The sequence below is a fragment of the Thalassophryne amazonica genome, unplaced genomic scaffold (genome assembly GCF_902500255.1).
Source record: "Thalassophryne amazonica unplaced genomic scaffold, fThaAma1.1, whole genome shotgun sequence".
Taxonomy (NCBI): domain Eukaryota; kingdom Metazoa; phylum Chordata; class Actinopteri; order Batrachoidiformes; family Batrachoididae; genus Thalassophryne; species Thalassophryne amazonica.
This window is the reverse complement of record NW_022986236.1, coordinates 189,754-206,201: the sequence shown is the minus strand read 5'-3', so window position 1 is coordinate 206,201 and position 16,448 is coordinate 189,754. Positions and strand designations below refer to the sequence as shown.

Below are 16,448 nucleotides of genomic sequence, written 5' to 3'. Positions count from 1 at the left end.
GATTTTCATTTCATTCATATAGAGCCAAATCACAACAAAGCTGCCTCAAGGCACAACCTTACCAACCAGGTCTAACCTTACCAACCCCTAGAGCAAACACACAGGAGACAGTGGTAAGGAAAAAAACTCCCTCTGATAATTTGAGGAAAAAACCTCAAGCAGACCAGACTCAAAGGGGTGATCCTCTGCTTGGGTCATGATATTGACACACTTGACAATACAAATATAGAGGAAATTTTGGGATTCCATGCTGATACACAGGATGGGAGACCTGCAGAAGTAGATACCCACTCCCACTTCTGGCTGCGGTGCAATTCAAACAGAGGAAAAAAAACAATCAGGCAGCAGAAAGACGACAAATATGGTATAATTGGTCAGTATTAGGCAACAAGAAAAAACAGAAGAAATATTAAGGTGATTGCCGGGCACTAGCCCTAAGCTTCACAAAAAAAATCCAGACATTAGATAAAGCTGAGGCTGTGACCCACTTTGTTTACAAATAAAATGAATTTTAAAGGGTAGAAATCATAGTACCATACTGTGCCAGTATACTAGCCATACAAAAAGGAAAATAAAAGCATCTTAAGTTGAGATTAAATGTGAAAAAAAAATTTAAAAAACAATTAGAAAATTATGTCTATAATTATAGGCTCCTGGTTCAAACATGAATATTTTGAGGATAGATTGACAGAAATGTACAACACAATCAAAAGCAATAAGCTTTATTTGCTCGTGGAGACTTCGATATATATTTTTTAAATCCATATAGTCAATCACAAATAACGGAATTCATTAACTCTGTGTTTTGTATGGGACTGTATCCAAAAATTACACATCCAAGCAGGACAATTATGAACTCAGCAACACTCATTGATAGTATATTAAAACTTATGGCCCTGTCACACCTTGACCATTTAGACAGCGTTTGCTGACCACAGCAAAAGCACTGTCATACGCTGATTCCCCCCTCCCACTGTTGGAGCATATATGTCGTATTCTTAACTTATACAAAACATTCAATGAATTTACACCAATGACTGCATAGTGTTGCCGGCTTAAGCAACTTACACCCAACAATCGTTCCATTTATGCAAAGCATGTGGCAGCGTATCACAGATGAGCACGTGACGTTGCCCTATAAATGGCTGCAGCTCCACGATCACCGCAGTAGAAGTCAGAGCTACATGCCGAAATGGACGTCTGAACAAGCTGGCAAGAACTCTCGTGGTCGTAAGGATCCATGGTCACCAACAGTCACCCTCACGCTCAACCTCAGGAGAAGAGGTGGGCTTGAAGTGTCTCATGGTTCACCGGTGGCCCCAGTAGCTGCACCCGTAGCCTCTATGGAGGCCCCACCAACCCCTGTCAAGAAGAAGAGGACCAATAAGACACCGTTTTGTCTTGATGTTCAAGAGGAGCAGCTAATGTGTGATTTCACTCATAAGAACGCATGTCTGTGGGACATCAAGATGAGTGACTACAGACGGGTGTACAAGCTGTGGGAGAATCAAGCAGCTGCCATGGGGAAAACTGTCAAGCACCTTCAAGGGTGGTTTAAATCCTTGCGAGACACCCACACCTGTCTTGACAAGAAGATTGGAGATGTGCCCGGAACTGACTGAGGGGGAGCGGTGGGTGAAGACAAGCTTCGGCTTCCTCAAAACTGTGGTCCACCATCGTGCTGGGCCTGTCAAAAGTGTAAACACAAAGTAACATTATTATGTATTTATAATAGGCCAAACTCTATTTTGTGAATAATTTCCTTTTGGCTGTTGTAATCTGCCATTTCATGATGCCATCTTGAAAAGTAAATTACTCTGTGATACTCTCACAAAATGCGCCACATTTTCATGACTTATAGGGAGAGGGAAAGCAAATAAAAATACAAAAACGCAAACACATGAATAATAAGGCAAGAGTTATAGGACCTTATCATTAGCGACGCAACATCCATGGCTACACACACACACACTAATTACTTGTAATATTTAACATTCAGTTAATGTTGATGCACTAATATTGTGTATTACTTACCTTGAAATGATTACTATGCTGACTAGCAAGTCTCGGGTTAGTAGAGAAGAGATTTTTTTCTATACAAGATGGGAAGAATCATTAGCAAAGTCACTCTCTCACACACACAGAGCTTTCTAGTTATTTTGCAGATATATTTACCACTTTTAAAACATTTACCTCAGACTTCTGCAGCTCGAGCGTGTTTTACGGCCCAATTAGAGGCGAAAAGGGCGGAACCTTCCCCTACCATACTACGTTTCGCAAATTCGCGGCCGGGCCACTAAAGCAAGCACTGTACAAAATCTTGAAGTAGCTATACCCATGAAAATAAAATAAAATAAAATAAATGCTTTTTTTGTCAGTCCCCTGGCTCATTTTTTAGATCAGTGTAAAAGCGTTGTGTTGTAACTTCACTTTAGTTGTATCTGTGTTATGTTATTTAGGTCAGGCATCGAGTTGGGCAGCCTGTTAGCTTCGGTCGCGTTAGCCGAGGATCAGAGTTATTTTTCGCTCCGACAACGCTGCTTTTAAAGTAGAATTCTTTCGTGAAGAGGGTGAGTTACCTATTTGCAGAGGGGTTTTTTTTTATCGTGGATGGATGTTGCGTGGGGTTGATAGTGATTCCTGTCGTGTGGGGATGTTTTAAGGGCTAAGCTAACTAGTTGCTCTGTGCAATTGCGTTTTGTTAAGTTCAGCCAACTACTATTATGTGCATTATACTTACGTAACACTGCAGTTACCGGTGTTTCTCTGATATTACTGTATTAATAAGCACCGTGTGTGTAGGATTTGTAACGAAAATCACATTGCTTTGTGTTTCTGTCTTGCAGAAACCATTAATTCCTCCATTCATCCAAACTATTAATTCAGACCATTCAGTGGTTTATGGATGTTTCATTCCATCTGCTGTCCACCCTGTATGGAGCTAAATCAAGGCCAAAAGTTTTATAATCTGAAAATAAAAAAAGATTGAAAAAATAAATTTTGAAACTGAAAATTATAGTTTTGTTCTTGAATTTTATAATCATTTAAAAAGTATTATCAAAATAAAAATAAGTCTAAGATATATATTTTTCAGTTTAAATACATTTTTGATTCAGCTCTAATTTTTTGATCAAATAATTTATTTTCATTCATATTTCTTGTTTTCACCTTCAGATCTTTTTTTCACTTTCAGATCTTATTTTTTCAGTTTCAAACTTTTGGCCCCGTTCTGGCGTGGGAGGGCGTGGCTTCGACTGAGAGGAGCGTGGAATTGTGAGCGACAGGAGAGCAATTAGTCCTCACATGATGTTGCTTTCTGGAAACGTGGGTACTTTGATAGATAATGACTTAACGCTTTCTCTCCACTGTATTGTCTTGATACCTGTAAATAAAGTGATGATAAAGATGTCTATTACAAGTAATTCTAGACCACTCTTGGTCCATTTTGATGTTTAAAAACTGGAAAATATGCAAGATTGTAAACTTTAACACCTATACCTAAAAAAACGATGTGTCCCAAATGTACACAAGGCCGTGAACGCAGCGCAGCATTGCCGCATAAAAATGAGGCAGGTCGCTCATTTTACAGACTGCAGTGGAGTGTTATGAACTTTCTAAGTGACACACAGAGAAACCTGGCTAAGCAGATCTGAAGGAAGCTTTAAAATGGCCAAACCAAGCAGACCACCTGTAAATCCAAATCCAAAGCCGCCCGGAAGAGTGCTCCAGCTACCGGCAGTGTGAAGAAGCCTCGTCGTTACAGGCCCTGCACTGTGGCACTCTGCCGCTACCAGAAATCCACCGAGCTGCTGATCCACAAGCTGCCCTTCCAGCACCTGGTGAGAGAAATCGCTCAGGATTTCAAGACCGATCTCCGCTTTCAGAGCTTCACTGTGATGCTCTGCAGGATGCCGGCGAGGCTGACCTGGTCGGCAGCTTGTGGATCAGCAGCTCGGTGGATTTCTGGTAGCGGCGGATCTCTCTCAGCGCCTCAGTGCTGGGCCTGTAACTGTGGGGCTGCTTCACACCACCAGTAGCCGGAGCGCTCTTCTGGGCGGCTTTGGATTTGGATTTACGGGCGGTCAACTTTGTTACATCGTCATTAAATTCACTATCCGGTACAACATACGGATCCACTGAACCAACTGCTACACATCGATCACAATAAACAGCTTTATCTCGAGGGTTTAAAGCCTTGTAGTAAGCTTTCTTTCTCTCTATTTTCTTTCACGCGCTAGCCGCATAGGAAATAAACGATGGAGACGGGAGCAGAGTCATTAGCTATCAAAGTACCCACGTTTCCTGAATGCAACATCATGTGAGGACTGATTGCTCTGCTGTCACTCACAATTCCACGCCCCTCTCAATCGAATCCACGCCAGAACCGGACCAAAAGTTTGAAACTGAAAAAATAAGATCTGAAAGTGGGAAAAAAAGATCTGAAGGTGAAAAAACGAAATATAAATGAAAATAAATTATTTGATTTAAAAAAAAAAAAAATTACAGAGCTGAATCAAAAATTTATTTAAACTGAAAAATATATATGTTACACTTATTTTTTATTTTGATAATACTTTTTAAATGATTATAAAATTCAAGAACAGACATTGAATTTTCAGTTTCAAAGTTTATTTTTTCAATCTTTTTTTAATTTTCAGATTACAAAACCTTTGGCCTTGATTTAGCTCCATACCCCTGCATGTTAACATGAGACATTCAAGTTCATCTGTTAGGCAACAAATCTGCATATAAAGGCTCTGAAATGTTCCTGTGTGTCCATGTCTACTCTCTGACCAGAGTTCTGTGGTGGATAAAGTAGATCAACAAATGAACAGTTCTCTATGTATCTCATTCACAACACCGCTGAGAAAAAATGAGGGGCTATATATGTGTAATGTGTTGCTAATCTGACAGCATCATATGGTGTCCATCCACTTTTCAACGATGTAAAGACAAGACCAGACCATATCATATCTGTAGATGACAGGTCAAAACATTTAGAAGTAGATATTTATGTAGTAGAGGTAAAAGTCAAGTGGTTGTGCATTACTTTACAGGTAGTGTAATGAAGGCAAAGCCTTTGACTGAGCAGCGTTTTTCTCTATGGAAAAATATTGAAGTTGTTTGATTGAAATACTGTAAAACTTGAAGATTCAATTGGACAATATTATTTTAATAATTTTCTTTAGGAGTTGATGATTTCCTAAAAAAATAGTGATGTTTACACAACAAATGATATTTATTCTCTTGACTTAAGTGGCACTGACAACATGTATAACATGTATTAAATTGCAATTCTAAAAACTTTTTCCACACTTTCCTGTTACACTGAGGCTTGGAAACAGTTTGTAGTTTCTAAACATTTCCATTGAAAACTATTAACTTTTCATTGTGAAAATGAGTGAAGCTCATACGGCTCACTCAGTGTATTCCTATGCCAGCCTTTCACTGGTGTCCGACGGGATGACCGCCGCAACGACAGTGGTAACCAGGTAATGGTATTCTCTCATCATGCTTCTTGTGTACTTCCTGTTTGCAGTGATGAAAGTGTTCTTCCGGTTTGCGGTCATGAAAACTGAGTTGGATGGACTACAACACTCACTCACGCACGCCCGTCTGTCAACATCCTCGGTATGATTAAGTTTTGTTACTTAATTTTGAAGAAGGAAAGCTGGAATAGCACCAGATTGCCCCCAAACCCCCTAGTAATTTTTGGTTTCAGCTTCTTTTTTTTAGGTTTTCACCCCTTTCATCCCTGGAGATGGTGAAAGCTTTTACATCTTATAAAGATTTAAAATGTCTCCTTGTAAAGGAAATTGTCCCATTGCTTTGCCACAAAATGGTGACAATGTCTCATTTTCTTCTTTTCTCTTCCTGATCACTGAGCGTTTAAGTTCAGAACACCTAATTTTATTTCAACACCATCTTAGTTTGATTTAAACAAACATCTTATGGGCATTAATATCATCTCTCTCTTGCTAATCAGCTGGTTGCAGCAGGTGCGTAAGGAAAATGTGCACTTCAGGTGATCTCTGGGATCAGGCTTGGTGTTTCCTGCTTTAGGATATCTGTCCCAGCACAAGGACATTTCAGTGTTGTCTCACACTTGTGATTGGTCAGCCTGGGCAGCGGCACATGATTAAATCAGCCTGTTTTTAGTCTTCCTCCACTTGTTGTTGACGCTCTTTCTTTTGTGTGTTTTAAAGTCTTTTTACAAACATGTCTGAAATCCAGCAGCTGAGGGACATGTTGAAACTACAGCTAACACCTGCTGATGAAGGAATGATTGCAGACCAGGAAGAAGAAATTTGTCATTTAAAAGAAGACAACAAAAGAGGTAAAGGGCTGGATGCTGTATTTATGCTCCAAATGTCTTCTACAGAACAGGTTTGTTCACTCAGCTTTGTTTGTGTTACTGATACTTTATAACATGTTGTTGTAACAGTCAAATATTTTTCTCATCGTGTATTCCTCCTTTTTCTTGTTAACTTGTGAAGGCAGGGCGGACCGATTTTTAGGAGGGACTATTTGGTCTGTGACAACGGCTTTGCTGCCAGGTGTGACATGTCGACCTGAATAGTGTAAATGTGGAAGTGTGCAGAGTTGTGGGTGTTGCAATGCAAAACAGCATTGTAGCATTGGGATTGAATTCTGGTCCCAGAAACGGTCTTTAACAGAACTATCTTTGGTTTTGTGATAGCAGTCGACTTAGCCTGTTAACATGAGTGGTGCTAGCAAACGTTTTCAGGTCAGGCCGAGAAGCATCACAGGTTTAGAACTGATGCATGTAACTATAGTTACAGGCACCCCATCAAGGTGGGGGGTAGCACATGTAAGCTAACATCTTTTTTTTTTTTTTTTTTTTAATCTTGCAAATAAGAGTTTATAACACTAAACAATTTTTTTTTTTCATCAAATATTTAGACACAGCCCTTTTCATAATGTCAGGCATACACGATTTGTAAACTGGAAATTTCCCATTTTATTTTCCACTAAAAAATAAGAAAATTTGAGGGAGTCTGCAACTGAACTAGTCTGGTGAGGGGAAACTCTGGTGCATATAAGGTGTCTGTTATACAGGATGATGGCAGTTGTGCATCTGTTGTGCATCTTAAAACATGCCTGATCTGCAGAGGGGATGCAAAAACACTTCGGTGTAACAGCTTCGGTGGCCCCGTGGAGGTGGGGGCGCCACAGATGATGTTACATTTCCATAGAGATCTGCTACTATTTTGACATATGGTATGTGCTGATTTTGAGCGGTTTGCTCAGGTCGAAATGCATGACGTCATTTTTCATTACTGTCCGTGCACACTCAGAGAGAGAGAGAATGAACGAACGAGCAAGTGGACAAAACATGCTAAATGTTAAATGGTTAATTTATCCACTCTCTAGATTGGATCTATCGTGTGCGTGTGCGCGCGCATGCCTGTGCACGTGTTCATTATTCACGTGGGCGGTGTCAGGTAATTGTCAGCAAAATTACATCATTGGGTAATTAACACCTTGCACTATGACTGGAAAACAACTGAGCCATGAAAATATAAAGGGATTTTCAAAAAGACCAATACAAAGTGCAATAAATAAAATGCAAAAACCTAACAGCATCCTTGCTCGAAGGCTTGATAATATTAACGGTGGGAACACCGACTCGTCTGAAAGTTATATCAGCCTTATTTTCAACATAGCACATAGTTCACTTCATATATTGTCACCAGCGACAATATGTGCATGGCATTTACAGCACATATTGTCGCCCACCGGCACATATGCTCACCAGCAACAATTTGCCGGTGAACATTGGTTCATATTGTCGCCAATATGCCGCAACAGTTGTGTGTGAGGGCGCAGACAGAGGTCGCGGGGAGCAGGAGGGAGGGAGGGAGAGCGAGTGAGAGAGGGAGGAGAACGACAGAGAGGGAGGCAAGCAGACAGACAGGGCAGATTTTCAATAATTACACGTTTAATAAAACAATAAGGCTTTCTTCAACAATATGTTGAAACATTTGCATACTGCAGCTATGTTGTACTTCATGGGATACAAGTGATCATTGAAAAATGGGACTGAGCAGGGGTTCTTTACTTTTGTGAAGGTAAAGAACCTATGTCTTTATTTTGTCCTTGGCAGAGAGAGAGAGAATATGAATATATATTGTCCGTGGCGACAATGTATGCACGGCAGCAATATATGCTGTAACAGATGTGGACGTCCTGGGCTGGTGTGGTTACATGTGGTTTGCAGTTGTGAGGCCAGTTGGATGTACGCCAAATTGAGACGGCTTATGGTAGAGTATGAACATTCAGTTTACGGGCAACAGCTCTGGTGGACTTTCCTGCAGTCAGCATTGCAACTGCACGCTCCCTCAAAAACCTACGACATCTGTGGCATTGTGCTGTGTGATAAAACTGAACATTTTAGAGTGGCCTTTTATTGTGGCCAGCCTAAGGCACATCTGTGCAATAACCATGCTGTTGAATCAGCATCTTGATATGCCATACCTGTGAGCTAGGATGGATTGTCTCAGCAAAGGAGAAGTGCTCACGAAAACAGATTTAGACAAATTTGTGAACAACACTTGACAGAAATAGGTTTTTTGTGTATATAGAAAATGTTTTAGCTCTTTGAGTTCAGCTTATGAAAAATGGGAGTAAAAGAAAAAGTATTATATTTATATTGTTCTTCAGTATATATTACTATATTATGGCCCTGTGATGAGGGCAAACAAAACAAATTTCTGTTGATGTTTAAAAATGTGTGTGTGTGTGTATAAAACGCTATTATCATAGGGACTGAGCAAGCTCTGCAGCAAGGGAGACCATACTATGCTTCTTGTTATAGTTTTGATATGGCTACAAACAGACCCTGGGAATTGATAGAGATGATGCATAGTAATAAGTTTGTTACATGATATGAAATGAGATATGACAAGGCAGGTGCACAGCCGACTCAGCCAATGCTGTCTGCTGTAGGATCAATCAGATCAGAGGCTAAAAATGATGCTGCCTCTGTGACAATGAACAGGGAGGCATTTATGAAGAAAACGGCAAAATGAAATTTGAAATTCTTCAGGTCCCGAGACGCACTTTGAGATTTTGGTGCTTGACAGTGGCGTGCATTATTTCCATTCTTCTATGTTTTAAATGAGATGTCACACTGAAATCAGAACATTTCCGAGTGTTTCCGACAGCGTTTCTTAGAGGAAACCGCACACTTGAATGCTGGTAACGTTAAAAACGGAACCACAGATTAATTACAAAGTTTGTATAAGTGTGCTGTGGTGTTATGGTGACTTTTTTTTTTTTTTAACTGATAACTGTTCATTTTGATGCAGTCACGGTAAAAGGAGCCGCTTTCCACTGTGCAAAAACTTAGTGTGCGTGCACATTGTGCGAGTGTGGTGCGCGCTGCTCCGTTACAGAACAGTCTCACATCAAGACAGAGACTCAAAGTAAAATAAAAATAAACCCTGCCACCTCCACTGAGAAGAAAAATAACCTGAACAGTCATCCACTTGATTTCCAAAGTCCACTCCACCAAAGGAGTCCCCACACACGGATCGCGCAGTCACCAGCCGGTTTTGCAGAGCTCTTCACAAAGTTCTCTCACGGTTAGATAGAAAGTCCATTATCTCCTGAAAATAACGTATTCTGACTTTTTCCCAATGTAAAAAAAAAAAAAAAAAATCCATCTGCGTGTCTAGCCTGTAAAGAAACCGCGTCATGCAGACATTCCGCATGCACGTTCACAGCGGGACTAAAATAGTGTCCAGCGACACAAACGGCAGCATCACCACACGTTAGAATCCAAAATCCGACAGAGTTTTGGGGTGAAGTGCATCGCCTCCTGTCTCTCTGTACAGCCTCTGTAAATCCGAAGCTTTACTTTAGAATGAAAGCTCATAAGCTTCATTATTGGACGAAGAAGTGTTCGTTTCTTCACTGTCAGCGGGATGTTTCTGCTTTTCCTAAAATGTGCATCACACGGTGAGAAATGCCGACAGTTGCAGAATAAAATGCAGAGTAATAAGACGTTTTCCAGAAATGCCCCTGCTGACTCGGGGAGGAAAACTAGACCTTTTGTTTTTCTATTTTTATTTTATTTTATTTTTTGACAGTATAGATGGGTGTCAAAATCTGAATCACAAGGACAAGGTGAGGTTTTAACACTTTGAAGTGTTTGCCCCCAGCCTGGTGATATTGTGATTTTGGAATTCAAACTTTTCAAATTGAAAATTATGGAGGGGAAAAGTGTTTTAAAAAAAAAAAAGTCTGGAATCTCCCACATTTTAAATTGTCTTTCTGTACATTATTTTTTCTTTCAAACAAGTTTATTGCACATTTGTTACATATAGTGTGTCAACAAAACACAAACATTTTAGATTAATTTAACTAATCAACAATTCAGCACAGAATCAGACCAGAAACAGTACTAAGCGTTGCGCGGTGCTGTTCCCAACAGCACCGCTATACTAAAAATTTCTGGGGAGAACTCTGCTGACCATAGAAGAAAACCATAATTTCATCAAGGACCCTTAGGAACTCAGGATAACTAAGAGAAACCCCCGTGTGACTGCAAGACACACTACAAGGACAACCTCATGAAGGCTGGTACAAGTTTAGTGACAACTATAAGATGTGCACTGAATAAACAAGGACTCCAAGATGATCTCTCTTGACCACAAGAACATCAAAAGTCATCTAGAATACGTATATTTTAGATGCTTATTCCTCGTGTTTTCTGAGCATCTGCTTGGCAGGACCACTGACCTACTTAAATTCAGATCAGAGAGGAGGACAAATGTATTTATCATGAAAGATTTCATGAGTTCTTATTGTTCAGGCTTTTTATATTAAAATTTCTAAAATTCTGCCCTGGTGAGGCAGGTGGAAATTATCTCACAGCCTTTGTACTAAAAGATTCGGCTGCATCATATTAAATGAAGAAGAGTCTGGCAAGTGCATGTGCTTCTCCAGTTTATACAAGGAGTCAATAAAAACCTTTGCATCCTCCACCCACCTCCTTGCCTGGTAAGCAATTTGAAGTGTGTCAAGGGCTCCGTCCATTAGGGATGTGAATCTTACAATAACTCACGATTCAATTCGATTCTGATTCTTGGGGTGACAATTTGATTCAAACCGATTCTCAATTCACAATCAGTACTCTTTGTAACAAAGGGTGCCAATTACAGGATTACCTGCCTTCCTCTAATCTTGAAAGAGCTCTGAGAAATAGTTATATTACTTAAAAAATGTTTATGTTTAAGAAAATGCAGCTTTACAAGGTTAATGAAGTGATTCTAAAGATGTAAACACACAGAGATAATCTTTTGACAGACTTAATTTATTTTTCAAATTTCTCATCAATAACTTGAAATGGAAAACCAGGCACATCTTAACTACAACATAAAACAGTTCTCACTTCACTGTACCTTCACATTAATATTTTGATTACTTCTCAAGTTTCATTAACTTTGATCATAATATTACAGCTTCAGCCTCATTTAACTTAAACCAGTAGGGCTGTGGCTAACAGTCCTTTAAATTTATCAGACCACTGCCATGTAAAAATTAAAGGGAAAAAAAGTTAATGCAAATTTAACTTTAAACCAGTAGGGCTGTGGCTAACAGCCCTTTAATTTTATCAGACCACTGCCATGAAAAAATTAATATATACACATATCATTGTCCAGAAGCAATGTCTAAGTTCTTTTGCAGAAAGAGGAGTTGGTCAACATGGTCTGGGATTAGATTGCTTCTTTGTGCAGTCACAATATCCCCTGCAGTAGAGAGAACTCTCTCTGCCGCAACACTAGTGTCAGGTATGCATAGGAAACATTTAGCAAATTTAGCCAGGTAAGGGAAACATGCCTCATGGGAACTCTATCACTGAAGTGGTCCTCTGAGAGTGACAGTGGAGGGGCCTCCAGATATTTCCTCAGCTCCTCTTCAGCTTTGATGCTGACAGATTTGGACACAGCTCTTACCTCAGTAAATGTCTGTCCGAGCAGGTTAACAAGTGCTGATACTCTTTTAGGAGCAGGAGGGCCTTCTTCTTCTTCTTTTATGGTCTCTGCATTCTCATCCTCAGCCTCAGCTAGCACCACCTCTTTCTGCAGATAAGCCAGAGCAGATGCCACCTTCTATTTTTTCTGTTATATGTGGAAGTCTTATAACATCAATTGTATGCATTGGATAATATGCTCCTTAATTGTTAGATATCTTAAACATTTATTCATTAAGATTCATCCTCATTAATAATGTATATATGTATGTGTGCGCTACACATTTAAAAAATATAACAGAATTACCTCAAGAGCTGCAGCCTCTGCAATCACTTTGGCATGGATGTCCAGTTGCTCCTCTTTGGTGAGGAAAGGCAGAGCTTTAAACCTGGGATCCAATGTGGAGGCAGTGAGAAGAATGTTCTTAGTCTGCACACTTGAGTATCTCTTTGCAAGATCTTCGTGGATAGTCAGTTTTAGTTCCTGCACAAGCGGTGTGTCATCCTCAGCAAAGCCTGCTGTGGTGTCATGAAGCAGCTGAGCATGTAATGGAGCGATCACTGACAGAGTGGGCGTGGAGTCCTCTGACATGATGTTCGTTGCATCCTTTAATGGTTTCAGTGCTTTGGCCATTTCCTCAGCATGGAGATGTCAGTTTCACTGAGTGTGCAGATGTTACCTGAAGTTACACCTTTTCTCACCTGAGGAGAGCAGCACAGATTGCAGGCTGCTGCTCTAAAAATCTTTCGACCATCTCGTAAGCACTGTTCCATCTTGTTGCTATGTCAGTTTTCATCCTGTGTGCTAGTAATTACAGAAGTTTCTGTTTCTGGAAAAAGCCAGTGATTCATCTTATCTTCCCAAGAAGTCGTGACACAGTTAAGCTTCAGTGCTCGCTGAGCAGCCAGGTTTAACGTGTGTGTAAAACACGTGATATGTGTTAAATTATCAAGCTGCACAGCAGCCAGCATATTTGCAGTGTTATCTGTAACTATAACGACATCTGTGATTGTTAGTTTCCATTCATCTGCCACACTGTGGAACATCAAATTCACATTGGTGGCTGTGTGGCTTTCGTGCATCACTCGTGTTTGTAACACACGCGACTCAATCTGCCAGGTGCCGGTGATAAAATGAGCCGTGGAAGTGACGAAGGAGTGCGTTGCACTGGAAGTCCATGCATCACAGGTAAGCGCTACTCTGTGGGCTTTGGCCAAGGTTTCCTCAACTTTAACTTTTGTAAAGTTTCTGTGAAAAAACTGAAAAAACTGACGTGACGGTATGACGTATTTAGGCTCAATCATATGCAGCATCAATCTAAAGCCTTCGTTCTCCACAGCACTGTAGGGGCAAAGGTCTTTCAAAATGAAACATGCGATGGATTTACTTATCCACTTTGCTCGTTCAGAGTTGGCTGGCAGTTTAATGAAGTGATGGAGTGTGCGCTGGTCAGTAGCTGGCAGAGACTGCTGTGCCGCGTTTTTTAGCTCCGGGTGATGGCGTAGCATGTGGGCTCGAGGATTTGAAGTGTTCCCGAAGTACTTGACTTTCATTTTGCCGATTTTTGCACACTACATAAGTCATGTCAGACTCCTTCTTACGCGGCAAATAATAAAATCTGAAATGCGCCCAAACATTTGCCTTCAGTGAAGAGGGTGATGGCTGAATTAGCTCTTCGTCCGCCATGCTAAGTTGCAGCTCACAAATGTTTGAAGCACGCCGGACCCGCCCCTAGCGGGGACGCTGCAGTACGGAGGTCGTTGCCTGACAAATGTTTAAAAAATGCTTTTTAAAATTCGATTCTTGGACATTTTGGATCGATTCTGAATCTTAATAAGAATTGCAATTTGGATGTGAATCAATTTTTTCCAGCACCCCTACCATCTGCCCTTTACAAAATAAGATTCTTCACAATTCTCTGAAAGCTTTTCATTATAGTAATCGCTAACACTGCATTTAATCTATTATTAGACTCAATTGGCTTCGCTCAAAATGTAAATGAGTCCACCCACCACTTTAATCATACTTTAGATCTTGTTTTGACTTATGGTATGGAAATTGAAGACTTAACAGTATTCCCTGAAAACCCCTTCTGTCTGATCATTTCTTAATAACATTTACATTTACTTTAATGGACTACCCAGCAGTGGGGAATAAGTTTCATTACGGTAGAAGTCTTTCGGAAAGCGCTGTAACTAGGTTTAAGGATATAATTCCTTCTTTATGTTCTCCAATGCCATATACCAACACAGTGCAGAGTAGCTACCTAAACTCTGTGAGTGAGATAGATTATCTTGTCAATAGTTTTACATCCTCATTGAGCACAACTTTGGATGCTGTAGCTCCTCTGAAAAAGAGAGCCTTAAATCAGAAGTGCCTGACTCCGTGGTATAACTCAAAACTCGCAGCTTAAAGCAGATAACCCGTAAGTTGGAGAGGAAATGGCATCACACTAATTTAGAAGATCTTCACTTAGCCTGGAAAAAGAGTCTGTTGCTCTATAAAAAAGCCCTCCGTAAAGCTAGGACATCTTACTACTCATCACTAATTGAAGAAAATAAGAACAACCCCAGGTTTCTTTTCAGCACTGTAGCCAGGCTGACAGAGTCAGAGCTCTATTGAGCCGAGTATTCCTTTAACTTTAACTAGTAATGACTTCATGACTTTCTTTGCTAATAAAATTTTAACTATTAGAGAAAAAATTACTCATGACATATCGTTATCTTTGGCTGCTTTCAGTAATGCTGGTATTTGGTTAGACTCCTTTTCTCCGATTGTTCTGTCTGAGTTATTTTCATTAGTCACTTCCTCCAAACAATCAACATGTCTATTAGACCCCATTCCTACCAAGCTGCTCAAGGAAGCCCTACCATTAATTAATGCTTCGATCTTAAATATGATCAATCTATTTTTATTAGTTGGCTATGTACCACAGGCTTTTAAGGTGGCAGTAATTAAACCATTACTTAAAAAGCCATCACTTGACCCAGCTATCTTAGCTAATTATAGGCCAATCTCCAACCTTCCTTTTCTCTCATAAATTCTTGAAAGGGTAGTTGTAAAGCAGCTAACTGATCATCTGCAGAGGAATGGTCTATTTGAAGAGTTTCAGTCAGGTTTTAGAATTCATCATAGTACAGAAACAGCATTAGTGAAGGTTACAAATGATCTTATGGCCTCAGACAGTGGACTCATCTCTGTGCTTGTCCTGTTAGACCTCAGTGCTGCTTTTGATACTGTTGACCATAAAATTTTATTACAGAGATTAGAGCATGCCATAGGTATTAAAGGCACTGCGCTGCGGTGGTTTGAATCATATTTATCTAATAGATTACAATTTGTTCATGTAAATGGGGAGGCTTCTTCAGAGACTAAGGTTAATTATGGAGTTCCACAAGGTTCTGTGCTAGGACCAATTTTATTCACTTTGTACATGCTTCCCTTAGGCAGTATTATTAGAAAGCATTGCTTAAATTTTCATTGTTACGCAGATGATACCCAGCTTTATCTATCCATGAAGCCAGAGGACACACACCAGTTAGTTAAACTGCGGGAATGTCTTACAGACATAAAGACATGGATGACCTCTAATTTCCTGCTTTTAAATTCAGATAAAACTGAAGTTATTGTACTTGGCCCCACAAATCTTAGAAACATGGTGTCTAACCAGATCCTTACTCTGGATGACATTACCCTGACCTCTAGTAATACTGTGAGACATCTTGGAGTCATTTTTGATCAGGATATGTCCTTCAATGCGCATATTAAGCAAATATGTAGGACTGCTTTTTTACATTTGCGAAATTTCTCTAAAATTAGAAAGGTCTTGTCTCAGAGTGATGCTGAAAAACTAATTCATGCATTTATTTCCTCTAGGCTGGACTATTGTAATTCGTTATTATCAGGTTGTCCTAAAAGTTCCCTGAAAAGCCTTCAGTTAATTCAAAATGCTGCAGCTAGAGTACTGATGGGGACTAGGAGAGAGCATATTTCACCCATATTGGCCTCTCTTCATTGGCTTCCTGTTAATTCTAGAATAGAATTTAAAAATTCTTCTTCTTACTTATAAGGTTTTGAATAATCAGGTCCCATCTTATCTTAGGGACCTCTTAGTACCATATCACCCCAATAGAGCGCTTCGCTCTCAGACTGCAGGCTTACTTGTAGTTGCTAGGGTTTTTAAGAGTAGAATGGGAGGCAGAGCCTTCAGCTTTCAGGCTCCTCTCCTGTGGAACCAGCTTCCAATTCGGATCAGGGAGACAGACACCCTCTCTACTTTTAAGATTAGGCTTAAAACTTTCCTTTTTGCTAAAGCTTATAGTTAGGGCTGGATCAGGTGACCCTGAACCATCCCTTAGCTATGCTGCTATAGACTTAGACTGCTGGGGGGTTCCCATGATGCACTGAGTGTTTCTTTCTCTTTTTGCTTTGTATGCACCACTCTGC

The 16,448-nt window shown here is 40.1% G+C and overlaps 1 protein-coding gene and 2 long non-coding RNA genes across 3 annotated transcripts; 1 reads left to right on the top strand and 2 right to left on the bottom strand.

Annotated features, from left to right (window-relative positions):
- Nucleotides 1-758: 758 nt before the first annotated feature.
- On the bottom strand, nt 759-2,238 carry LOC117505669. Its single transcript, XR_004559210.1, has 4 exons — nt 2,194-2,238; nt 2,035-2,093; nt 1,542-1,687; nt 759-1,362 (listed from the first exon to the last, which is right to left on the bottom strand). It is a non-coding gene; the product is annotated as an uncharacterized LOC117505669 (long non-coding RNA).
- Nucleotides 2,239-2,493: 255 nt separating this feature from the next.
- Nucleotides 2,494-6,265, top strand: LOC117505684. The gene is made up of 3 exons (XR_004559224.1): nt 2,494-2,570; nt 5,540-5,631; nt 6,207-6,265. It is a non-coding gene; the product is annotated as an uncharacterized LOC117505684 (long non-coding RNA).
- Nucleotides 6,266-11,765: 5,500 nt separating this feature from the next.
- LOC117505654 (zinc finger BED domain-containing protein 1-like) lies at nt 11,766-12,742 on the bottom strand. The gene is made up of 2 exons (XM_034165227.1): nt 12,309-12,742; nt 11,766-12,110 (listed from the first exon to the last, which is right to left on the bottom strand). The coding sequence occupies exons 1-2, from the start codon at nt 12,633-12,635 to the stop codon at nt 11,766-11,768; spliced, it is 672 nt and encodes a 223-aa protein (XP_034021118.1). The 5' UTR covers nt 12,636-12,742.
- Between the last annotated feature and the right edge of the window lie 3,706 nt (nt 12,743-16,448).